The sequence below is a fragment of the Phragmites australis genome, chromosome 7, assembly GCF_958298935.1.
Source record: "Phragmites australis chromosome 7, lpPhrAust1.1, whole genome shotgun sequence".
Lineage (NCBI taxonomy): Eukaryota > Viridiplantae > Streptophyta > Magnoliopsida > Poales > Poaceae > Phragmites > Phragmites australis.
In genome coordinates this window covers 30,578-56,724 of record NC_084927.1, presented here as the reverse complement: position 1 = coordinate 56,724, position 26,147 = coordinate 30,578, and the positions used below count along the sequence as shown (strand labels likewise).

The 26,147-nt window shown below is 41.8% G+C and overlaps 2 protein-coding genes across 2 annotated transcripts; both read right to left on the bottom strand.

Moving 5' to 3' along the window:
* Nucleotides 1-11,402: 11,402 nt before the first annotated feature.
* LOC133923735 (lariat debranching enzyme-like) lies at nucleotides 11,403-13,733 on the bottom strand. Its single transcript, XM_062369009.1, has 6 exons — nucleotides 13,558-13,733; nucleotides 13,360-13,444; nucleotides 12,479-12,613; nucleotides 12,221-12,339; nucleotides 11,981-12,120; nucleotides 11,403-11,500 (listed from the first exon to the last, which is right to left on the bottom strand). Exons 1-6 carry the CDS (start codon nucleotides 13,731-13,733, stop codon nucleotides 11,403-11,405), a joined length of 753 nt encoding a protein of 250 aa, XP_062224993.1.
* Nucleotides 13,734-18,451: 4,718 nt separating this feature from the next.
* Nucleotides 18,452-26,000, bottom strand: LOC133923733 (protein PARALOG OF AIPP2-like). Its single transcript, XM_062369008.1, has 5 exons — nucleotides 25,853-26,000; nucleotides 19,635-20,766; nucleotides 19,343-19,555; nucleotides 19,127-19,251; nucleotides 18,452-18,878 (listed from the first exon to the last, which is right to left on the bottom strand). The coding sequence occupies exons 2-5, from the start codon at nucleotides 20,747-20,749 to the stop codon at nucleotides 18,463-18,465; spliced, it is 1,869 nt and encodes a 622-aa protein (XP_062224992.1). The 5' UTR covers nucleotides 20,750-20,766; nucleotides 25,853-26,000; the 3' UTR covers nucleotides 18,452-18,462.
* Nucleotides 26,001-26,147: the final 147 nt, after the last annotated feature.

Genomic DNA, 26,147 nt, shown 5'->3' with positions numbered 1-26,147 from the left:
TTTTCAAGGAAACTACTAGAAAAATTTGTCACAACAATGTGATAGTTATCCATTAGCTAGATATTTCCATGAAAATTCTAGAATGAGGGACACTTGGCACAACCCCATCATCTCTTTAGCACTATAAATAGAGGTGTCATGCACCTTGTCATGATATACTAAGGGAGCATGGTAAATGAGAGCAATGTAGGGAGTGCTAGGTAGAGAAGCGTGTGAGAGGAGAGTAAGAAATAAAGGTGAGAGTAAGGATAGTCACCTAAAAGAGTTGTGTATGCTTATGTGTAATAGTTGTTTTATTGTAACAAAGAGTGCTTTCTTGAAAGTAGTAATCTTCCAGTTAGGCCATTAGTTTCTAAATACTTAATGCATACTAAGTTGTGATCCATCTTAAGGTTGGCTCTATCACTTAGAATCACAATGATTTGGGCTTCATCTGAAGGTTAGCTTTGCCACCCAGAAGCTAGCTAGCTTCATCTGTTGGTAGGGTCTGCCACCTAGAAGTGAGGAGGCTCTACCATCGAAAGGACTTAGTGCACTAAGTAACTAGAAATTAAAAGAGAAAACTTACTCGCGTGAGTTGGTGTAGCATAGGTAGGTCCTCCACTTGCGAGTATTAGGGTCACTGATCTTCAACATATAAACACCACTAGTTTCATTGATAGTATTATGTTGAAAAATTTCAAACCTATTGCTATTAGCCTCATGCAAAGCCTAAATAGATCTATTAATTGCATCATCATAATTACATGTTGGTCAACTATATAAATATTCCCCAAGTCTCTCTCTCTCTCAAATCTTCCACCAAGTCTCCTTATCAGCCTGCATAATAGATTTATCAGCTTGTTGCCTGTTAGCTTTAAAGGAGATGAGAATGTGGGTAATATTGGTTGTAATACCCAAAAAATTGCAAAGCTCAGAAGTTGACTGTGGGACCCACGAGAGGTGTAAAATTTGACTTTAGATCCGTTGCTCGAATGATCGATAGGAGACCGAGGATGCGTAGATCTCGTCAAGATGATTCCGTTTTGCTCTCTAATGCCCCATTTGGACACTCGGTGAAGCCGTAACGAGCCCAATAAGTTTGAACCATTAGATAAAAAGGAAAAAATAAAAAATAAATAAAAGAGGATAAGACCGAAGGGGGGGGGGGAATTGGTCACCACCCCGATCCCCACCCAGAGCTGCCCTTGCACTCGCCCTTGCCCTATGGGGCATCGGCTACCACCAGCCTCCCCACCACCTGCTGTCCCGCCGCCCCAGCTGCACCGCCCCCCTGTGCAGTGCCACCGTCGCCTTGGCCATGCCCAGCCACCATGGTGTGACGTTGCTCGACCGCCTGTCGAGCGTCACCAGTCGGCCAAGGGAAGGGGAGCCGATAGGGATCCACTGTGGTGTAGGGGGCGGGAGGAGCCGAGAGGAGGGGGGCAGCTATTGTCAAGGGGTCAGCCGGCTGTGAGGAGAAGGAAAAAAAGAGAAAGAAAAGAGAAGAAAGAGAAAGAAATAGAAGGAAGAGGAGAAAGGAGAGAAGAAGGAAGAGGACGAAGAAGAAGGAAGAGGAAGAAGAAAGGAGAAGGAAGAGGGAGGAAGAAGAAGAAGAAAGGGATAAGGAGGATTTTGGGGGTTTCATCGAATTCGTCATCAATTCAAGTTCATCGTCGTGAAGGTGACTTTTAATTAGTCCTTAAATGCTTGTGGATAGTTGGAAACGGTCGATTCCATCGTCGGATTAGTGTTTTGGTCGATCCATTGCGTGCAGCGATATAATTTGAATATTGAGGTTTAACCGGTGTCAAATTCGACCATAAGCCAAAAATGAAGGTCGTAGGTCTTGTCGGTATCTTTCATATGGAGTTGTTCTTGTTCATTTCAGATGAGTGGTTTTGGAGTAATTAATAAAACGACGACGTCATCTGTCGAAATTTAGTTCATGTGGTGTTTTTGTTCTTCGGTCTTCAACCTCGTTAGAGGAAGTCTCACTTGGCGTCTTGCAAACTAAGTAGTAGAAGTCTTTCTGTAGTTCTCGGTTGTCGTGTTTGCGGGTTTTCGGGCATAGGAGCGTGTCTCCTTTTGCTTTTGTTGTTACGGTCTTTTGGTGCTAATCTATGAACTTGTTCAGGTGGTGTCGCTTCGGGACACAGCTAGTGCCTGCCTTCATCGTCGGTGAAGGTAAGCAAATGTAGCGGATGGTTATGCTTTAACTTGTTATTTGCTTACCTCCATCTTTTAATTGCCGCATATACTCATAATTTATTAAATTAAATGTGAGGATGTTAGTTACTTTCTGCCTTGTGAAGATTTGATGTTTTCCCTGGATTATGAGGTAAAGGAAGTGAGATATGTCTTCTCTCTTGTAGTTGTTTATATTCCTTGAATGCAAAGCATGATGTCTATACCTATGTTACAAATTATGTCATTCGATTATGCTTGATGACTTAATATTTACTTTCTAAAGTTTACTTGAATTCTTGACTTAAGAAGTGAAATAAGCAAGATTTGTCACTTTGAAGTTGTTCATTTATTATATTATGCATGTCTTAGAAGTTTTGTTGTTGGCTATGCATGAAGAATATCATAAGCATAGCATCTTGCATTGGAAGTTTTGTCGCCGTCTTATGGCCTCAACCATACCGGTACAGCGCCATACGTTGCCCTTGGAGGAGTACGACGCACACCCTTGCGTTACCTGAGGACGGGTAAGGGTGAGCAAGAGCATGACATATGCATACATATGGATGTTTTTACTTTAATCGCTTCGATGTCATTCTTATATTGCAAGGAGGTCTTTAATATTGTTCTGGTTCATACTGCTATGGTGGAACATAGCTAGTGGATAGTAGCATGTGGTTGTTGTGGTATTATCAAGCTTAATTGTGTTTTTCATATGCCTGCCTAGATCGTTTAAGCACCGATCATTGGTGCCATTGACTTAACTTGTTCATACTTTCCATATATTCAAATATGGTAAAGATGAGTCAAATACCTCATGTAGCTATGATCATTTGGGCTTGAACATCTACGGTGTGAGCGGGAGGGCTTGCAGAGACACTTGAGGTTGCTCCGGGAGTAGACCTAAGTGGCCTCCGCACCGAGAGATGCATGTTCCAAGCAGTCAGGGCTTAGTTGGGAAAGGTTGTCATGGGTACCCCCTCTTGCAATTTGATTGGTTGCTTGAGCTGCATGGTCTCATGTCGTGTAGGTAAAGAAGTACCCCCTGTAAGGTATAAAATCAATTCAAATTGCCACACTCTCAGTCATGAGCACGCTTATGTCCATATGCATCAATCGTAGAGTCTTCGATGATTGGGTGAATATGGTTGTATGTGGTTTGTTGGGAGTTTTCACACCCCAAAAATCCTAATCTAGTCATTAAGCATGCATACACATCATGACATCATACTTCATGTTGTTGATTTTGATTTAAGTAATTAAACGCATTTCAAAAATGTTACTTTATGTAATCAATGCACGCTTCCATCATATTTGTACGAGTGGAAGTCATTTAGAGATAGTTAGGAATACCGCAAGGTCTAGGAAGAAGAAGAAAACGAAAAAGGAAGAAATGAGGAAAAGAACGAAGGCTTTCAGCATGTGGGCCATACCCCCGGTTTGGCCACCAGAGAGCAGAGGTGCCACTTAAAGCCATCGATCAACTCTCACTCACTCTCTCTTTCGTTCATTCACTCCCTCATTCCCTCCCCTTCACCAAAACCAAGAGAGAGATAAATCACCTCGACCACCTCGTTGGCCGAAGATCGATAGAGAGGACTTCCCCGAGCTCCCTGAATGCTTCCCTGAGCTCCTTCCCACCGTCTTCTTCACCAGAGACACTTCCACGTGATTTTTTCCACCCCGAGGCCAAACACCACCCCGGAGCACGATCTTCAAATTGAAGCTTCCCTAGACTTGGCCAACCCCTTAAAAAGCTTCCCCACACTGAGGTGAGACTTCCCCTACCATTTCCCCATCATTTCCGAGCTCCAACCGGTCCCCATTTCACTTAGACCCGAGCTCCACCCTAGCCATGGACTTCATCCATGGGATCCTCGAGTTTGGCCCTGTTCATGTTACTCAAATCACCCAACAAACACTTCCCGAGTCTTGTAAAGTATTTTGGTACCCTTCATGGTCGAAGGAATCGCTAGAGCCTTTGGCGGTGACTTCGCCGAGGTGTCATCGGCCAGGCCTAGTGGTCTGACCACGGCTAAGGCCGGTTTGACCGCTAGGTTGTGACTTGACCAGTCAAACTCCATAGTCACGAGTCAGACCACCACTAGGGCCAGTCTTACCCCTAGACCCATGGTATAATGGACATGGGTTCGGTCTGACCACTAGGTCTACTCAGTACTGATTTCTTCTCTGTTCAACCCCCACGGTCTAACCGCCACCTAGGCCGGTCTAACCGCTGCCTGGGCCAATCTGACCGCTAGCTACTCAGTACACTGTAACCTTAGGTTGTCCCTTGCGAGGTTCAAATCTTTGTTAACCCCATCGCTTAGGCATTCTTTTACAAATGCTTTCATTACATGACACCTTGCATCTCGTTAACGATTATGCATCATAAGCATACATTTCCGTTCGTTCTTTTGTTCATTTGACGCGTTCTTAAATTCTTTAGAGAGTGATATGTTGGCGGTTCAAGCGGTTGAGGCCGACACCGAACCGAAACTGTACGGGAGAGAAGCGCCAGAGCAACAAGGAAAGCATCTAAGCATATTACACATTTTACTTTGGATCTTGTGGTGTCTAATTTTATAATTATCGCTTTATGTATGTTGTGCATGTTAGCGAGTCAATGTTGGGAATTGTGGGTAGAACCTATGTTGCATTGTTCCTACCTTGAACTATTGATGATCTCTATCCTCGTAACTTGGGTATAACAATGTTGATGTCTAACTTAAAAGATATTCAAGATGCTTAGCAATGCATAGGTCATCGATAGAAGTGGGAGCGGTGATTCGACCACCATTTGTGAGCTATAGAGCTTAATTATTGTTTCACAATTAAATGAAGTTGGGATGGATGAGTTGTGAGAATGATCCGAATGTCATAGACCGCTTGTATCAATTAAGCACCGACCGTTGTTTGTCGTTGGCTTAAGCACTTTCCATACTTCCATATATTGAATAAATGTATGAATGAGCCAATTATCATACGCTGTGCTAACGCTTGACTTGTGATTCTATGACGCGTAAGAGAAAAAGAATGAGGAGAAGGAAGGTGACAGGGAGCCAGAGGTGGCCAAGACACGCTTGCCGTAACCCCAGTGCCATAGGGGCATACGGAAGTGGGTAGTTCTGGGTATGAGAAAGGTTGTCTCGGGGGCCAAGATGATAGACCCGAGTCATGTGGGTAAAGATGTGCCCCCTGTAGGGTACAAGATCAATTTGAATTACCGCGCTCTCGGTTATAAGCATGCTTATGTACATCCGCATCAATCGTAGAGTTCCAATGTTAGGATGTATTTGGTATATTAGGAAGTGGTTATTGTTTGTTATGTTGAGAGGAGTATGACCAGATGACAGATATGTTATGGTTATGATCTCATGATAGGAGGGTATGAGTTGCTAAGTTGTAGATTCTCACACTCTTGAGTCGATAAAATGCTTTTACGTATAAATTCATTAAACCTTGTGGCCGATTCCTTCCTACACATCCCCAAATGCATAATCCTTGGAATCGGGTGATTATATGTACCAAATATGGAATAAGTCTTGTTGAGTTTTGCAGGTGAGGAAGAAGTAGTATGCAATTACTTCACTTTCGCCGATGTCGGTGATGGGCAAGAGTAGTATGGGCTACTCGTGTTGTTTTGGGGTGGTGCCTTAGGGCAAATGGCGTTACCTATCTTTTGCTATTTATAAACTATAATTCCACCACGTAGTAACTCTAACTGGCTAGGAGATGAAACTGTTATATTTTGTTCTCCTAGCGTTCGTTGCTCTATAAATGGTTGAACTTGTAATAATTTAAGGACTTGTAATATATTTACATTACTCGCTCTTTATTATGCCTTGATATGATGAAGTTTGTTGAAAATATGTGTGTTCCTATCTTGGGCATAAAACACATATCGGGACTACTGAAATTGGATTTTGGTTAATCGTTGTTGGTCATGATCGTTGTGGTGAGATGTGGGTTAGCATGTGGCATGTCGTTGGACGAGCGTGTGCTACCTCTCATCTTATTAAATGATCGCCCTAATAATTAATCTGAATACAATTTGGATGGTTCCTCACATGAGTTGGCTCGTGTAATTCTATATTGAGATGAGTATGTTCTTGTGATGGTTATGTCTACATGATGGGATAGCATAAGTTTTAGATATGTTAGGTGCTCACACTCTTGAGTCAATAAATTGCTTTTGCGTATAAATTCATTTAACCTTGTAGCCTATTCCTTGCTACTCAATTCAAATACATGATCCTTAGAGTCAGGTTATTATATGTACACACTATTGAGTAAGTCTTGCGAGTACCTTCGTACTCACCTTGCTATTGTTGAGTTTTTGCAGGTGAGGATGAAATAGTACATGGTTACTTCATACTGGCCAATGTCGGTGACTGGCAAGAGTAGTAGTGGCCTACTCGTGGTGACAGAATGGTGCCTCAGGGCAATTGGCACCAACTATTTTGTTGTTTATAAGATGTTTTCCATTGCGTAGTAATATCACTAAGCTAAGATAAATTTGATGTATGTTGTCCCTCCTAGCGTTCGTTGATATTACGTTGAACTTGAAATTATTAAACTTGTAATGACTTAAAGGCTTGCAATATATTTACATTACTTGCTCTTTATTATGCCTTCATATAATGAAACTTGTTGTAAAGGCGTGTGCTCCGATCTTAGGCATAAAACACATGTCAGGACTATCGGGATTGGATTCGCTTTAATCATAGGTGGCTGCGATTGTTGTGGTGAGATGTGGGTTAGCACGAGGCATGTCGAGAGACGGACGTGTATTACCTCTCATCTTATTAAACAATCGCCCGATTGATTAATTTGAATACAATTTAGATGGTTCCTCACATGTATATATGTATGTTTCTTATCATGTCTCTTATTCTATTAAATATACATACTTACTAAATTGGTATCTACATTTTCTTTTGTTTTAACTTGCCTTGCTAGGTAATGAGTGTAATCTTGCTATGCAATATTTGTGTTACCCGCACACATGCAACCGTAATAATAAAAAATGTACTCTATTTTCTGACATCGCCTTTTCAGACCATGATAATAGTTGTCTTTTCTTGCCACCTCGAAATAGGTCATCATGGATTCTTGGATGAACCACCCTTTGGGATTACAACAATGGCACAAGCGTCCATTGTGCAGGTGTGGTGATTGAGTTCGAATGTCGACGTCCTTCGAGGTCCAGACTTTTGGTAGGCGGTTCTTTATGTGTCCAGAGCTTGACAACAATTTCATGGTGCATTTCTTTCTTTGCCTTCATCCACACCTCATAATTATAACTTCAGTACATCACTTCTAACTCCAGGTTTGTTATCCTAAGCCTTGTCGTTTCAAGGAATGGATCAACCTTATCAGACCTCCATACTGTGGGGGCTACATTAGAGAGGCTGAAATAAAATGTGAGTACAAGATTAGGTGGAGGAAGCACGGCTGAGGCAGGAGGCACAACATGAGTGGCAACAAGAACATCAACGCCGAGAACAAAAAATATAAGCGACATGCCGAGGAACTTCAGAGGCATGAGGAGGAAACTCATTTCCGACAGGACATTCTAAGGAGGTAGGAGGTCGAACTTCAAAGGCGTGAGGGACACCTACAAAGGCATGAAGCACTTCTGCACCGGCAAGAAGAGGCTGAGCGCAAAGTGGCACGTCAACTAAGGGGAAGATATCCCTGGTCCACCCAATAGAAGACTTTTTCCTATCTGCATCAATGTAATATTATCGTCAACTTTGTGTTACCCGTACACATCCAACCGTGATAATAAAATTGATGGCTAATACTACAACTGGTCACATTACTAAACATGTACTCCATTTTCAGACCCAGCCTTTTCAGAATTAGCATTCTTATCACTTCCCTTTTTAGACCTAGCCTTTTCAGATAAAGCCTTTTTAGACTTAGGCTTTTTAGAAGTAACCTTTTCAGCACTGGCCTTTTTAGACATAGCCTTTTCAGATGTAAACTTTTTAGAATTAAGCTTTTCAGAGCTAGCCTTTTCAGATGTAGGTTTTTTAGAAGTAGCCTTCTCAGAAGTAGCCTCCTTTTCAGAAGTAGCATTTCCAGATGATATGACCACACCTTACTGCTGAATCAATTGCTTTAGAGGGCCGATTTCTGTGGACTTAGTCCATGCACCAGCACAAATCCATTGTATAAATAGATGATCTTCTGCCCACATGTAGAACCAAACCAAGAGCCTCAACCTCCACAACTCGGACGAAAATAGTGTCAAATCCATTCCCCAAGAAATACATGTCGGATACTATGGCTGATGGGGTCGAAGTACCCATGTGCTGGTGTGGAGACTTTTATAGGGTGATGAAGTCCTCCGAGTTCTCCTACACCTACGAAAGGAGGTTTTTCATGTGTCGCAACTACAAGTACGATCAACCCCAGAGAAGCACCAATGTTGGCTCCTGCCGCCAGGTAATAACTTCTGGCTAAACTACTCCAGAAACAACTAAGATTTATCACTTAACATTTTGTTCTTCATTGCAGTCGCCGTCACCACTATGTGACTTCTTACAATTGCTGGATATTGAGCAGTTCGAAGTGGATGTGTTCCTCCTTCACACTGAGCACCGCGTCAGTTGGAGATGCTTCCATGAGATGGAAGCCGACGAGTGGAGGGAGGCTACACGCAACCGCATTTCGGAAGAGGAGCAGAAAATGACAGAGGAGTGTAACCGTATGATGGCGAAGGCCCATGAGGCGGAGAGGGAAAGGAAGCGCGAGAGGGCATGTCAGGTGTGTGAGGCAGGACCGGAAGCAGTGAGGAAGGGAAAGTACCCACATTGCACTCAATAGACCAGATGTTGTAATCCTGTTGTTTACATTCCTTAAGGCATGTTAGGTTTAGATGTGGTACTGGTTTAGGTTATAATGATCATGTATCATACAGGCAACGCCCGTGTATGTCGTAGTTCCCAATAAAATCACCGTGTTCAATTTTCCATTTTTGTCAAATTTGGGTATCCAAAATATCGCACAAATATTTAATGGCACTCTACGATTCGACAACAACAAAAATTGCGACATACATACGCCTAATCTACAGCAAATTAAATTAATTTGGCCAAAGCAACGTGTCACCCATTCACCGAGTGAGACAAAGATGTCGCCCGGTGAACGGGCGAGACAAAGGTGTCGCCTGTTCAGAGAGTGACAACTTTATCTCGTCCGGTGAACGGACGACATGTTGCTTTCTCTGGTTTTTTAATGCCCTGACCGTTGAGCTCCATGTAGTCTCGCTCATTCATCGGGTGAGATTTTGTTCTCGCCAGATGAATCGGTGACTGTAGCCTATTGCTACTATTTTTTTAAATAAACATGTAGTCTTGCAAATATTAAAAAACAATAATATATAAAAAAAATAAATTCCACTACGCGGTGCACCACTACAACACCGGTCCGAATAACAAGGTCCAGAACGGGCTAGTCAAGGCCATCCTCAGCAAACTACGTCCTTACCGCTAGAGCCGCATACGGACACATCAACTTCATCTGCAGGCACAAGCAATCACGCCTGGTTAGGCTGTGGACTTGGGGCCGAAAGTGAGAGAGGACCTGCACGCAGGGCGATCCTGGACCTAATCTAGGACTTGGCCCATGGCTTAGAGAAGGCACATGAGAATGATGCGGTCCATATATAAATGAGGAAATCTCTTAGAGCTTTTTTTATTTTTACATTTTCCAACTTAAAAAATTAAATAAATCTTTGAAAAGGCTACAGTCTTTCGAGAGAGTGATAAGTATACCACGGTGATAAGCACAAACCTTATCGCTCTTTTAGAGGACGGTTAGCCCTTACAAACATATGAGAGGGCGGGTAGTACTGTTCCCGTGATGAACAGTACTCGGTGCTTAATTTTTTATTCTTATCTTCACTATTTAAAATAGTGATCTTTTGTTGCTCCAAAAATCTTAAAAAATATTGTATATATTCCATAATCGTGTGCAACCCGTTTTAATTGGATTCACTTAAAAATCATGTGTATAATTTATACTAAAATTCTCTAAAAAAGGGTACTTTTATAACTTCTAGAAATTGTTAGGGCATCAAATAAATTCTCAAAAATCTAGAAAAATTCACTAATATTCTTCTTATATGATGGACTAATTTCTAAAATTATTTTCGGCCCTAGATTATATGGTGAAAAAATGAGTTCCTTTGTAATGCTCTATTTATATGTATTTTTATAATTTCATGTGATATTCTTCTTTTAACTCTATTTGAATTCAAACATATAAAAACCTAGTGCTCTTGCTGTTTGGCCTGAGTTGCCTGAGTGCTAGGCCCACCCCTATTTGCATGTTCATCAACTTCTCCTGGTCCGGATGTAGTGGCATGGGAAACAAAGTGAAGAATGGTGATGGGGAGTTGGAGATGGCTTTCGGCCGCGACGAGGTTAGAGATTTCGAGACGTCTCTACATCCTTTCCGAGTGGATAGGGGACGACAAGGAGAATTCCATATTTGAATTTGGATCCATAGCACGGAACTAGGTTCAGTAGTAGATCATCAGTAGTCACAGTCTGTAGTTACTATTAAAATTTTGTTCAGTATTTCATTTTGGTGTAGAATAGTACGGTGCTCGTGCGTTGCAACGGTATTCATATTTTGAATGGCTGCCCTGCTATTACAATAACATGAAACAAAGAAAAATATATAATGTGCAAATAATACCTTAGTCAAATATAACATACATCATATCGATATTCTCTATTATTTCATCGTAAATATAATTACAAACAAAATATTAGATTATTTTGTATCGAATATAACATGAATAAAAACAACAAAGTACTGTAGCATATTTACAGAACACATATGATGTGCAAATAATACCTTAGTCAAATATAACATTGAGCATAGCCATATTCTTTATTGTTTCATCGTAAACATGATTACAATCAAAATATTAGATTGTTTTGTATCGAATATAACAAGAATAAAAACAACAAAGTACCGTAGTATATTTATATAACATATCTATGAGGTGAGGACTTCTTTGTAGATTATATTCTTGGTTAGTGTGCAGCCCGAATTGAAGCCCACATCATTTTTCGGTATAGCAAGTATTTTAAAATTGCTCCTAGCAGTTGCTCGCGATAGGACGATGTAGTGTTGACCATAGGAGGAAACCGGATTAGAGAGGTAGACCCTGACATGTGGGCCTCTGACATTTTGGAGGCCTGTGAGGCCGCTCAGCTTACACTTGCCCAGGGACAGACCTGCGGTAGTTCTATATCATCATCATCAAGTGTGTATCCTGGTTGAGAGCTTGACGCATTTTTATGAACCCCTGTAGACCAAAAGATGAGAAATCACAGATTATCAAAAGCTAGAAACATATGTGACAGTATCAACTATGGACAGAGGAAAATCGTTGAGACCAACTATAGCCAAACTTTTGCCAGTTCTCGTCTTTGCATATATGATATTTAATGCTTAAAAATCAGCAGAAATTATATTAACCATTTATGACAGACATACCCTCAGAGTTAGATGAGTCTAGTAGATATGGCCCTATGGGAGTTCCAGGAGCTGGAGAAAAGACTCAGTTTGTGGATATTCCTGCAGGGAACTGTGTATAACACAGGATAAATGCTTTAAGCAAAATTCAGAACTTTGATAAGAAAGGAAATAAATTCAAACTTGATGTCAAGCATGGTCTTTATAAAAATATTTTCAAAGGTATTAGGATTAACATTAAGATGGAATTAGCAAATGCTTAGAATCACATGACATGACGCATAGTTAAGATGTGAATATTCAAACTTACCTGTTATGAAGGGTTTAGACACTGGATTGGAAGCATTGAAAGATGGTGCAGTCTGGACAAAATCAAAAGGCTTAGCCCCTCTAGTACTCAACTTGCTCCTAATCCATTGTCGGTCATCCTGAGTGTGAAGCAGCTCATACCTATAAATAAAACAATTGAACAATTCCAGATTTAGCACTGGCTAAAAAATTTCAGAGTACGGACTATACGCTAACAGATAAAGACATTATATGCACCAACCGCATTGTAAATCGCATCCAAGTCAAGGGGAAAACATTGTTGAATTTTCGTGTTATTGCAAGCCATTCTTCATCATACTGGATTTCATATAGTCCTGGCTCAGATGTAATGTCTACAACCTAAAATGGAATGTCATAACCTCAGAGACAAATGTGTATAACAAAATTTATTCATAAAGATCGAAATTATTCTAGAACAGGAAATAAGTGCACCTGCAAAAAATTGCGCCCAGGAAGGCACTTATCAAGCGCAAGAAACTGTCGTAGGTCCATCCTCTCTGTGCTGGATGATAGCAGGAAACTTACAGTGGAGATGAGCTGAAAACCAGTACGGTGGTTTTAGTTTGTTCAGTAATTCAGCTGCAGGTCTGCTGCCTAGTGTTCTGTTGTTAACCTGACAAAAAAACAGTGACAATAGTATGATATTCAGATGCAGCAACATTCCAGAAGATATATGAATATGCGTTAGGGAAGAATGAAACATGTATTCTGTAAGAAAGTGGATCCACCCAAAACACTGTGCATGCCAAACCAAATCAAGAAAACCTAAGGACGGTTATACAGGCCCACACAGTGGTCATCGTACAATTGGTTTTTCCAAATAAGGATACTTTTCTAGACCCTGAGTAAAAGCAGATAAAAAAGTTGGATTCAAAGGAGGTGCACAACTTCAAGCCAAAGCAAGAGCATAGGCACCTACAGGAAGGGGGAAGGGTAAATTAGAGAGTTGTCCTAAGTAAAGGAACTCAAAACCCAAAGAATCTAAAGGGATCCCCTAGGAAAGGAAGTCAAGACCCAAGAGTCTGAAGGGAACAACAGATAAGTACTTAGTGAGACTTGTTAAGATTTAGCTCCCAGAAAAATGCAAGGACCCATACTTATGTTATGATCACATATTCTTGAACTGATAGGGTTCTTATCTTAAAAAAAATGTTTGTTGCCTGTGAAAACTGTGGCACCACTTGTTAATATCACTTTCTTGGTTATGCCTCAAAATGCATCATGCGGCATTCTGGCACACGAAAGTTGGAATCTGCCTTGAGACTTGAGACATTTCCATGGCGTTATATATAGGGGAAATAATGATGCAACGGCATGCAGCTATAACAGAAGGCAATCTCTTAAGCTACTTAACATTACCTCTTTTTCAAAGAACTCTTTCTCTAAAATGAGCTTCTGCCGGTCTCCATAGATCCAGTCATATGTAGTATTTTCATACAAATATCTAAATTATGTTTTGATAATATGAACATGTTAGTTTATCAGTTTACGCTCATGAATTATTTATAGATTAAATTAAATCTAAAAGTGCCTTATTTTCTAACAGACATCGACTACGGAGACTGCAGGGAGGCCGGCGGTGGCACTACTACCGACGGAGGTGGCAACAGCATGTGCTCGTTCGGCTCCAGCAACAAATAAGTAGGAGAGCCGATGTCATCATAGGGCCTCGGAGACTGTGGCCACTCATCGCCGCCTACGTACAAGGTCTTGTCCTCCGCGTCGTCCGACATGTGGTAGAGCACCGGCTAAAGGCCTGCTGCTCCTCCACCAGCCGCCATCGCTGCTCGAACGAGAACGTAATGGATGTACGTATGCAGCAGATTGATTGATAGAATTGGGAGATCGAGACCCCCGATTGCATATATAGGCCCCGCCTGCCGGTCAGGTGGATGCCGAGTCGGAGTCAAATCGTTCGTTCCACTTCCCTAATCCCATAATCTGAGTCGACTTGGCTCCCCGCGCGTTGGTTGGTTCTGTTCGTTTGGTCGGTGACGCCTAGGCATTTTTGGGTCAAATTCCAGAAAAAATGCCTAATTTCTCTAGAAAATAACATCGATTGTCTCCAAACCATTTAACATAAAAACTACACATAATAATATAAAAATGAAAGAGTATCACTGATTCAAATATACAACGGTAGTAGTGTACTAGTGTGCCGTTAGGTGAGAATTAAAAAAAAAATAGATGATAAAAAAATTTATCGGATCCAACCAGTAAAACGGAAATATCGAAATCCTAATCGTCGATAAATTTTTCCCTGGTCTGCCGTGGAGCAGAGGTCCGACTACGGGGAGAGATCGAGAGACTAGGCAGCACGCAGTGTGCCCCTGGGCCTTAGGGAACAAGAGACGACAACGATTAAGAGGAAGATAGATGAAGGTCTTTCCTTTTTTTTTTGTCGGGTGAGGATAATAATATTCCCAAATATGGCCGGGCGGAGATTGATCGTGAGATCAAAGGTAGAGCGCACCCTCGAAATAAGGATTTTGCTTTTGGTCTCTGCCTATATCCATATCGATATGACATATAAATGGCTTTGTCTCTCGTTATAAAAAACTATTTTTAGAATCGGATGATAATCTATTTTTATAGGCGTTTAGCGCATCCATCTCTAATCGAAGGTATGTGAAAATAGATAATTTCCACAAGTACAAAAGAGAGCGTCTGCGGAAACCTATTTCCACATGCGGTCCGCTTAAGGAACCACCTATGGACGGACTGTCTGTGATAATCTGTCCTCGAATTGATATTTTTTTACCCAAAAAAGCAAAATTTTGTTAGACCTACCAGACACCCCCGCGGCCGTAACGTCGCAAGACACAAGTCACGCGATTTTTCGCCTGAAATATACGCTCGTATAGTTCTTAGCATTCGAACTCAAAACTTCTTAACTCGCGCAAACTATCCTTACCATTCCACCAGAGAACTTCTAGTGATACTAGTAGCATATGTATTTCTTTTGATATCTTCTATCTAAAAATTCAAATAATTATTTGAATATTTAAATGACTTCAAATGAAAAACATTGCAACTAGAAAGTTGTAGATATTGTCGAGGATTACAATTTTCATATAAAGTTTGTCCTCATCCGACTTAGTATGAAAAATTTATGAATTTCTTAAGATAAGTTGACATCAATTTTCACAGGCGGTTCATATAAGGAACCGCCTCTGGTAATGGATGATATTTTTATCTTAAAAAATTCATAATTTTTTCATACGAACTCGGATGAGGATAAAATTTATATGAAAATTGTATCCCTCGATGAGATTTATAACTTTTTCATTTGAAGTCATTTAGATATCCAAATAATCATTTGAAGTTTTAAACATAAGAGATCAAAAATAGTGTATATATTATTGTTATCACTAATACTTCTGTAAGCTAAGTCTCCAAATCCTTCTGAGTCTCTTGGACTCAAAGTTTATTTAAAGTTATTTAGTATCCAAATAATCATTTGAAGATTTCTTTTCCTTGTTATTAAGTCGCTTGCATTAATAGAACTTGTGATAACAATAGCATATGTATTTATTTTGATCTCTCTTATGTGTGAAATTTTAATTGATTATTTAGATACATAAATGACTTCAAATAAAAAAGTTTTCAACTACAAAGTTGTAGATCTCGTCGAGAGCTATAATTTTTATATAAAGTTTGTCCCCATCCAACTTCGTATAAAAAAGTTATAAATTTTTTAAGATAAATTATCATTTATTTTCAGAGGTGGTTCACATAAGAAACTGTCTCAGAGATGGTTCACATAAGGAACTATCTCTGAAAATGACTATTATCACAGGCGGTTCCTTATGTGAACCACCTGTGGTAATCATGTAATTACCAGAGTAGATTCACATAAGTAACTGTCTCTGGAAATGACTTTTTATATAGGCAGTTTTTTATGTCGCCCGTCTTTGAAAATATCTCAGGCAGTTTGTCGTACGAGCCACCAGTGAAAAGGCACGCTAGGTGTCTCGAAAAATAGTTTTTTAGTAGTGTCAGGTGTGTCAATCAGAGCGGTTTGCTCCATGATGCTACTAGTGACATGGGAAATTTGCAAGGAGCGCAATGCCAGAGTTTTCTAGCGAAAAGAATCCACAACAGAAGTTATCATTGCAAAGATAAAGGATGAAGCAAGATCATAGTGCCTAGCAGGAGCAAAGAGACTTCGAGACATAATCCCTTATAATGTGTAGTTCTTTCAGTCTTCTCTAGGCTTCTGTGTTTTTTTCTCATCTTTAGTTTTCTCCTTTTGGCCGGTCAGGTCTTCTCTCTGTTTTTAACTTTTCTCCTTCTTTATCAATATAAAAACCGGCAAATCTCTTGCTGCTCCGTTCAGAAAAAATATCCATATCGATAGGTCACAAATTGAAATAACCAGGCAGGAGAACTGTCGATTGTATTGATAAAGAAGAAGACCTAGACTAGACATTACAACGGCCCCATAAGAGATTAAGCAACCAAACAACAACTACTACAACAATTCTAACAACAGAAAATAACAACAGTCATCAACTACGGCCGGTTGGACGAAAGCCCAAATACGCACCGCACAACTCCGGCGCACCACCGCAGAACCACCGTGCCATCGCATGCTGCCCCGTAACACCATGCCACCTCTGTCACGCTTTGTCGCCCGTAGATGAGCACCACATCCGCCGACCTTGGCACTGCAAACGCGGCCACCCACAACCTGCACCACACCTCTGCACCACCGCACCTGCCGCCGGCCACCACAACACATCATTGAGCATGACTACCCTTCACCGAACCAGCCACCGCTATGTGGTACCAGCGGCCGCTGAGCCACCGTACCCCGCAGGACCACCACCACCGCACCGGATCCACGCAACTTGCATGCGTGCAAGAAACGCAGGCCGCGTGAATCTCATCACACCTGGCCATCCAATCATCGTTTGGTAGTCGTTAACTCTGGTTCAATCAAACACCTCTCATATGGCACGAATGCTATATTTTTTTTACGACAGACCAACGGCAAACAACATACAGTCTCATGATCATTTTTTTTTAAAAAAAAAATCATTTTTTATATTTTACAAATATACAACGCGATATCAATTTGTTTGTTTTGAATCTAGTTATCTAGTGCTTTATGATGGTGTGACCAAGCAAAATCACACCACTCTAGCGATTCAGTCATGGCACCATTTGGTGATGTTAGCCTACGTAAGGGCAGGTTAATTGATTTGTCGTGCTACGGGACGCGACAAAGGCATTAGCTGTTGTATATAATGCGATAATATGAGTATTGATATTATTCCACAAGTAAAATTACAAAGCATATCAAAGAGAATTCCTCACACACGAACCTGGAGCAGAATAACAGTAATGCTGAAATAACAGCACCATATATCATGTGCAGAACATGAACTGAACAGCAAATACATTTCTTTTGTGAAATTGCTCTCAGTAAAAGTATAATAATTGGTCCTAGGACTATGTTGGTCCTGCTCCCTAATTGTTCTAGACAGTTCATTATTGATTGGGCAAGTTCTTATAGGACTATGGGGTATTTGACATCAAATAAGACGTGTATGTCAGACTAGCAAAGTAATCATTATAGGAGTTTCTTTGACTCAAATTTACGAATGGGTTTTTGGAGTTTTTCCTTTTCTAAATTGAAAAGCTCCAAATCCAAACCAAAATAAATTATATCTTTCATCTCTAAATGCTGTTTTGTTACTTCCAACTTGATAACCATCCAATCTTCAAAATTGTCAATCTAGAAAACTTTTGTCTGAGCAAGATTTTTCTTAGTTAAACCTGCTGTTGTGTGGAATTGTTCTTGATGCATGGTGTAAAGCTTTCTTTCCTTTTTATAAATGGTCAATGCAAGTCGTGAGAAAGTTGATGTGCAACCACTTATGCCATGCACTTTGCTCCTACTAGACTTGTGTATTGAGAATTGGGTATATAAATAGATGCTAACATCCTCAAGAAACCTCACCTCTGGCTATTACTCAAACAAATTGTCTCTTTTCTATTAATCATACAGTCAAGGGCCAACAACAGTGCAGGTTTGACACTCGATCTAGTCTGAAGATTTTGCCTCCTACCACTCGACGTACATATACCGATATACGTGCTGATGATGGACCCTTTTTATCTTGGTTTCTTGGATTGCAGGTAATACTAGGCATTGGATCTGTTGGTATAAAAATATGGATCATCGTGCCAACACACAAGCACCTCATGTGCAAACCGCGGCAGCACGCGCAAGATGTACAGCAGTGGGGATAGCTATTGCGCTAAGATAAGCTACTAGCAGAGATAGAAATTAGAAACACCTGAACCTTACTGGCAGGTTTCCTCTACACAAAGATAAGCTGCGTCACCAGACTCAGCTCGAGGCAGCGATCACCTTGTCGGCATGAACTCGACGGCCCTCTGCTCGTCCTGACTCATGGTGGGTGTTTCCGGCTAGCAGCTCAAGCCCTGCTCTTACTGCATTGCGGCTGCGACGTTGCCTGCCCAAGACCCAGCACTTATCATCTCCCCCTGCATAGCAACTACCAGTGCACCTTCACGTTCCATCTCCTGAATGAGTTGCTCGACCCTAGGAGTTTGTCGGACGACAAAACTAACCACCCTGCCCGGAGGTGCTCCCATGCTCGAGTCCATCAGGCCATGATTTGCGGGTACAGTATGAGCTTTGGTAGGTATGGCAGGAGCTTCAGTGTGCACGGCAGGAGCATTAGTAGCAACCGCAGGAGCTTCAGCGGGAACGCTTGTAGTGGCATTAGCAACAACTGCTGTAGCTTCAGCGGTGCGCTCCTTGTGACGCGATTCATCTCCCTGTTTCCCTTCAACTTCCAGGGGCTTGAATACACCCCAAAGATAATGTTTTGTTTGGAACGCTGCAAAAGTAAAGGGAACTTGATGAGTGACTCAACCGATGAGCAAAACAGTAAAAATATAAAGAAGGGGCACGTGTACACAAATGGTTGGGGAGAGTTACAATGATTTTTCAAGAACAGCATCTAGGTGATAGGACATGTATCATAGCTGGTTACTGTAGAATTTTATTGATGAAGTAGTGAAACAGATGGAACACCATGTTATTACCATAACAGATTATTCTTCAAAAAGAAAACACAATACATACTCTGATATCGTTTAGGCAGTAGACTAGAAGGGAAGATAAGCATTTCAGATTCATCCATAGCTGCCCGTAGGGCTAAATCATTCTCCATGACTTCCTTAACTAGTTGATCCAGATATTTATCAGGCCTAGAGATAGAAACAATAAATTAGAGACTTTATTTTACATGAAAATTAGGTTACTAATGATGTAAAGGAATGCATAGGTTAAGCAAGACACCTCATTTTATAGGGGAAGAGGTACAAGCCAATGTTGTCACCGGTAGGTCTTGATGCCTCCCATTTCTTAGGCCAGATCTCCGACCTACAAACTTTAGTCACTTCAACCACTCGCCGCAATGATCTTGACAAATTCCACACTCTCTCGCCTGACTTGGTTGACAAATGTCCAGTCAACGATATATACTCCTTACTGCCGATCTTAAGGATTCCACTGTTAACATAACAATCATAAAATTAATAAAATAGACGAGTACATTGATACATCAAAATGTAAAACAAAGCATCTGTACCTCCAAACGGGTTCGTCGATGGGCTTGGAGCAACAATCGCATTGCTGCTCGACACAGTTGGAAACAAATGATTTGGAGACTTTGGCATGACAATCCTTCAAAGAAGCATCAGGTGAAGGTAATCTAGTAGTATCGTCCTCATCACTCTCATGACTCTGGTCACCGCTATCATCTTGTCCCTCCTCATTTGTTTCTATGTATTTTCTCCGTTTCTTCATCATCTTATGATCAATGTCATCATGTATCTCAGTCTTTTCCAACGGCAGTGGTTCGTTCATCCTCATCTTATATTTTCCATCATTGGTTCTACCATTGCATCCATCTGGCCCATCCGTATTATGCATCAACTCGGCTGATCGTTGATCAAGATTTGACCGCCCCTTTGTGTTGTGAACCAGCCCTGGCATTGCCTTCAAGTGATTTGACAGTGAAATTGACCTTTTGCTGCTATTTGAATATTGAATGAATCCTTGCTTCATCCTTGACTGGTCAGAAAGCTCCAAAGGTCTCAACATCTCATTTGAGTTATACGTTGGCCTTACAGTGGTAGCCCTATCCAGTTTTTCTGAAGAAGGTACATTCACAAATCCGGAGTACTTTGAGTGCTTAATATCCTTCAACGACGGAATCGAATGATTATTGACCTTTGATGTAAGAGCTTGATCCATATGCTTTGACATAGCTGGGGAATGGTTTGATGTGCCAGCACTCTTTGCCAATGAGGCCAAATTTTCATTCATTGTAATGGTTTTTGAGTGTTCAACATTACCTCTCTTGGGAACATTTGGCCTGGTTTCTTGTGATACAAAGTTATCTAGTTGATCCCTCACATTGTAATTGCTCTTGCATATTTTCTCGCTGGTCATTTTGGATGAACATAACTTGCCACTAAGCACATGAGCATGGTTTGTGACGCCAATATCTTTTCTATTTCTCATGTGTCCAATCTGACTCTTCTTGACTTCTTCTAGGATTCTTTTCATGCGTTGAGATCTAAACCTACTATTATGTTTCCTCGGTTTCTTCGGTGATGAGACATGCGCCATCCTCAGTCTTGATAACATGTTCAACCTTGGACCAAAATAAGTGCCACTAGATTGCCTTCGATTTTTCATCCTTCTTCGGAATGAAACTGACAATTGGTGTCAAAATACAACCACGGTTGAAAACAATTACATCCATGAAATTTTACAAAGAGAACTTATATGAGTAAAAGAAAATGTAGTAACAAAAAAAAACAATGGAATTGTATAGAAAATGTTGATGCAATAGTGGAGGACTAGAAGGGAATGGTAAAATATGGTTTATGGATGCTTCAAAACAAATTGGTTGTTTCTTTCTTTTGTTAAAAAAGCCTTATATGCGAAACCTAGAGAAAACCTTTTTCATAAAGCCTAACCTCATGTCAAAAGTACTCCAAAAGATCTAATTGTTGAAAGAATTTTTGTAGAATCCAAGGTAAAACAACATATCTTTACAACGGACAATTATTTTTCAAAAAGGCCATAAAGAAAAAATATTGTTTTCAGTATTATTATTTTATACATCATATAGCATTCTTGTGTTTATTCCACATACATGATTAGTAAATATATATGGTAAAGCTACTATAAAATAACATGATAATCTAGTGTTTTTTTCAACAATAACTCAACCCTAATGAACTCAAGTAAACATTCCAAATGCACAAACTATCTATTAGAGGCATTAGTTACTAAGAAACCATTTGCAAAACCAAGAAGGCAAAAAAAATGATATAGTCTTTGTAATAGCGTATCATTTCTAGCAAGGGATAATTTAAGATAACAAAAACTACGAAAACTTTCGCAACAAAATGCATTTATGGGGGGTGTTGGATATTAAGATAACAACACAATGGGGTTTTAAACCTTTCATTGCTAATGAAATCATATTAAATATCATGAATGTTTTCATTCTTTAGTTAGTTGCAATTCTTCATTATTACAATGAAACGAAACTCGCAACTTGCCAGCCACTTGATTTCAAAAGCCCTGTTTTATTCGCGTCGCAAGCTTTTAGAGTCCACAAGATTATGGTTCTAACCAAAACAAATAACTTCACTAACTTACACAACTAACAAGCCTAATGCACAATTTCAATCAACCATCTATATTCCGCAAATGATGATTTGGGCAGTTGATGACTTGTAGGGCACTTGACACTCCATGCGAAGTGTTAAGCAACTTAAAGTTGTACCTTAAAGACCGTGCAGAGGTAAAAAAAAACAAACACATTTAAATACCTTAATACAAAGGATCGCAATAGGGTCATTCCCTACTACTTCACATCCCCATCCTTGAGAGGGAACGGGCACAAATAAAAGCGCACTATGATTGAATTGAAAATATTGAATTCATTAGAACCACCACTACCTTGGGGCTTCCTCGAAAGAAAAGGAGAAGGAAGATAAGGGAAACAAAAGCGAAGCGATCCGCCTCCGCCGCCCGCCCACCGCCCGATGACACTCGCCCTCCCGTCGTAGATCAAAACGAATGCAGCCCGCCGCAACCACTAATCAACACCACTGCTGCCACTAATCATATCACCTGGATTCGCAAATCCATGACCATCGTCGCCTGTTTTGGAAAGAAAAGGAACAAGGATAAAGAGAAGAACGCAAACAACACACAAATACCTCCTCCGCAAGTGAAATGGCAGTTTTGCCGTCAACAGCCGACCGAACGCTGCGCTTGATATTTTTGGGTGGTAGGGGACATCTACGAATCTCAAAATATACAAACGACACAAATAATCAGTGTATGCACACCCGTTATGTACTTACATTTTCCTACCCAGTTACGTCATTGCACACATCAAATTCCTCGCGTTAACTCCACACGCCACCATCATCATGCGAAAGCCTCCGTCCCCGCCCGCCACACGCCCCAACATCCTCACAATTCTCCCACCAGCAAATTCCCCAACACTGCCACCCCTACCCGCTCCCCCCTTCCTCCTCCTTGTCCGCTTCCCCGCCTCTCGCCTAGGGTTCCGTGCTCCAGAGGGGAGAAGGGACGGAGGAGTGGGCCTCCACGGCGGCGTACACGGCCGCCGCGCTGGCGTCCGCCGTGGCGGCGATGATAGTGGCACTGCGGCTCGTCCAGCGCCACCTCCTCAACTACGCCGAGACCACGCACCAGCGCTTCATCGTCCGCATCATCCTCATGGTCCCGGTAGGTACTGCTACGCCCCCGGCCCTAACCTCTAGACCCTCTCCTTCTCCCGCAACCTGGTGCCCCCGCACTTGGGCTTCGTGGCGTCATGACTTGTTGTCCTGTCGCTGGAGAAGCAATTCTATAGGCGAATTTTAGCAGTTTCGTTCAACTTTCTTAGCTCGTACGTATCTGTGACATGTGGTTGGAGGAGCGGATACGTGTGAGGATTTGTGGGCGAACTGTGACTTGGTAATCATTTGAAGGGTTTGGTCGTTGGTGGTTGTATGCAGTTATGGTCTACCAAGTGCAAGAGTGTTTAGCAATCATTAACATTCATACTTGGGTTAGGTATGCATTTATAGATTGTGAGGCAAATGGTAGACAGCAGCATTGATAAATTTGTTTTCAGAGAAGCAAAGGATCCCTGTTTCAAAAGGTTCATATACTGATATAATCTGTCATCGGAGATAAGACTGTATTCTGGATATCGATTTTATGGCTTTTTTTTTGGGACGAGCATAACTCACACTTTTTTGACCTTTGCTACTTACGTTAAGCATAAGCATGTGTGCACTTGAAGGTGAAGAATGATGCTTGGAATTATTACACCTTATAACTCTGTGGTAGTTTAAGTATTGTGCTGAATGGCCTATATTCTCGTTGTGTACCCCGTCTCATTGGTTCAGAGATTGTTTAGTTTATCTCAGAGAATTGACTTTTGTTGTAGTGGAACTGTTGGAACGACCAGAAGAAACATATTATTTAACAATGTTACCAGTCCAGTTCTGATTCCAGCAAAATTCATCAGCCATATGCTGTTGGAATCTAGTTACATTGGGGAGTTGCCTTAGGTCTTTTGTGCCATATCGTGATTCTGTCTTTAGTTTCATGCATATGAATCGTTGCGCCTACTCTCAGTGCATTAACGTGAATATTTGTCCTAGATAGTTGGTAACGTTAATCCTGGGTCGACTGGGTTGAGGGGTGGGGTCGAGGGTCGAGGATGCTTAAAAATGTGGATCGAAGGGGGTAGTGTTCTTCAGAACGATATTTTGGGACATGGGTCGATGACCCCGATGAGTCCGGGTCGATGGGCTAATATAACTATTTGTGACACGCTGCTAAATGTACAATTAATAAGAACATATGCATATATCTGGAAGAAAAATGCTAAAAGAGAATGCATTTGGGCCATGCCACCAGCCCACACGTTCTACTCAACCCATTATCCAACTAAAGGCCCACCAACCTGCACTCTTCCTTTCCCTTACCCTTACCCTAGATCCCCACTGTCGTGTCCACAGGACTGCCTCGAATCGAAGCCGCCGCCTCGCTCCCTCCCTCTCCCTCTCCCTCTCACTCTCTCTCTCTCTCTCTACAAGGCAGCAGCAGCATAGCGCGCCACGAGTCCCCACCCATCGTCGGCCGCCCCTTCTTTCGCTCTTCCACTTTCCGTGTTACCACCGGCGAGGTGGCGATGTCCGTTGTCCACGCCATGGTCCGTGTCGGCCGCTGGCGAGCCGGCAAGGTGGCGAGGTCCGCCGTCCGTGGCCCCGTGTTCTACAGGCCCACCGTCCGCGTTGTTTGCGCCGAGGTATGTCTCCACCGATGGAGGTGGTTAGTAGCCACAATCTTCTTCTCGTCCCATTGTGATCCGTGTGGCGAACTTGTCGAAATGGGGACATCAACCCCTGTCGTCCCCGACCCTCGATTCGGGACGGCGTCCCCGGGTCGGGGAACGCGACGTCGACCCCGTATTCGGTGACTATGAGTCGTACTAAGGGACATAAGTATATATAGGAGTTGTAGCGAGAAGCGATGTTGGGAGAGCCACTCCCATCCCCAACACCATATATCCCATCCCCAACACCATATAGTATGACTGTGATAGGATTTCTCCATCCCCAACTCCATCTCTAGTGGCTCGTTCGAATGGGCAAGGATGCGGTCCAATTCCACTCACTCTCAAACATGTGTGATTCTAGAAAAAAAAAAATCAAGCCAGACCTTGGGAACAATTGCCACATCGACCGTAGCTGAGAACTTGTGACGTCTCTTGTGTGTATATCCTCCTTGAGGACCCTAACTATTCTCTCACCCAAATGGTCGCATCATTGGTCCTCCTATGTAAATGTTTTGAATTACAATTCCCACACTGAAGAGGTATATGGATCCTCAACCTCCACCTCTCCTTCCTCTCATCTAGCTTTCTCTGTCACATCCTCCTCTATTGATGTTTTGATTTACAGTTCCCACGCATCCATCTTCTGCACCGTTGTGTGTCACAAGTTGCATGGGTAGGCAATTCACGAGTCCGACGTGGTTGATTGACATCCATATATAGTTACAACACCACTGCTTTTCTATCTCTTACCCTACATGCATGCCCCTCTAACAAAGGCATTATTTTTGCTACTCTTGTTTAAAACAAATGGAAGAAACTATACTCAATTCACAAGGAACAACATAATGCATCCTCCCTGCCCTGTCCCATCTCGTTGAGGCATCTGGATGTAGCTAATCCAACCAGATGAATCTCCAACCGTGGATACACCCCATCCATATGCAATGTGCTCCAACTCCATATTCACCATGCTGGGCAGCATACACGCGGCTAGCTGCGCAGTATTACGACGGGCGCGTCTTGGTAGCCACAAATCAAGCCGTCACAGTAATGCAGGCAGGACTGGGTACACGGATCGGAAAACCCATCTACTAATCTTGTAGGCTGTTCTAGTAATCCACTAATTAAACCCTTAGGCAAAGAGATCAAAACCCCAACCAGTCGAAGATAACAGGCTAAAGTAATCGAGGAGCTCTGTATATATCCTCTACATGCGCACTGGTGCCGCATTGAAGACGACCCAATCTACTAATCGCCTATCTTTCTTTACTAACCCAACCAAACCCAATGCAACCAAATCGATTAGCTAATACATAAATCCTTAGGCAAGCACCAATACAACCCCAAAACAAACGGAGGGCAATGAGGCTGATGGCCAATATCAGCCGGGGTGAGAGAGGCGGAGCGTGCGTGCGTACCTGAACAAAGGCGAAGCGCAGACGGCTGGGAGAAGCACCGCTACGTGCGCAGAGCAAAGGCGAAGCGCCGACTGCTGAAGTGAAGACTCGAAGAAACCTGACGGCGGCGGATGAAGAACAGAGAACCGTCCGCCCTGTGCAATAGGGGTAGAAGCATGGGTGAATAAAAAAAACTGCGGTACTGCCACTGCCGTGTTTGTTTATAGGCTCTGGTTGGGATTGCTGAAATTTATAGATTTTTACTGAAAAGCTACTTTTTTGAAAAGGTGTTTATGACTTCTGATAAAAAATTATA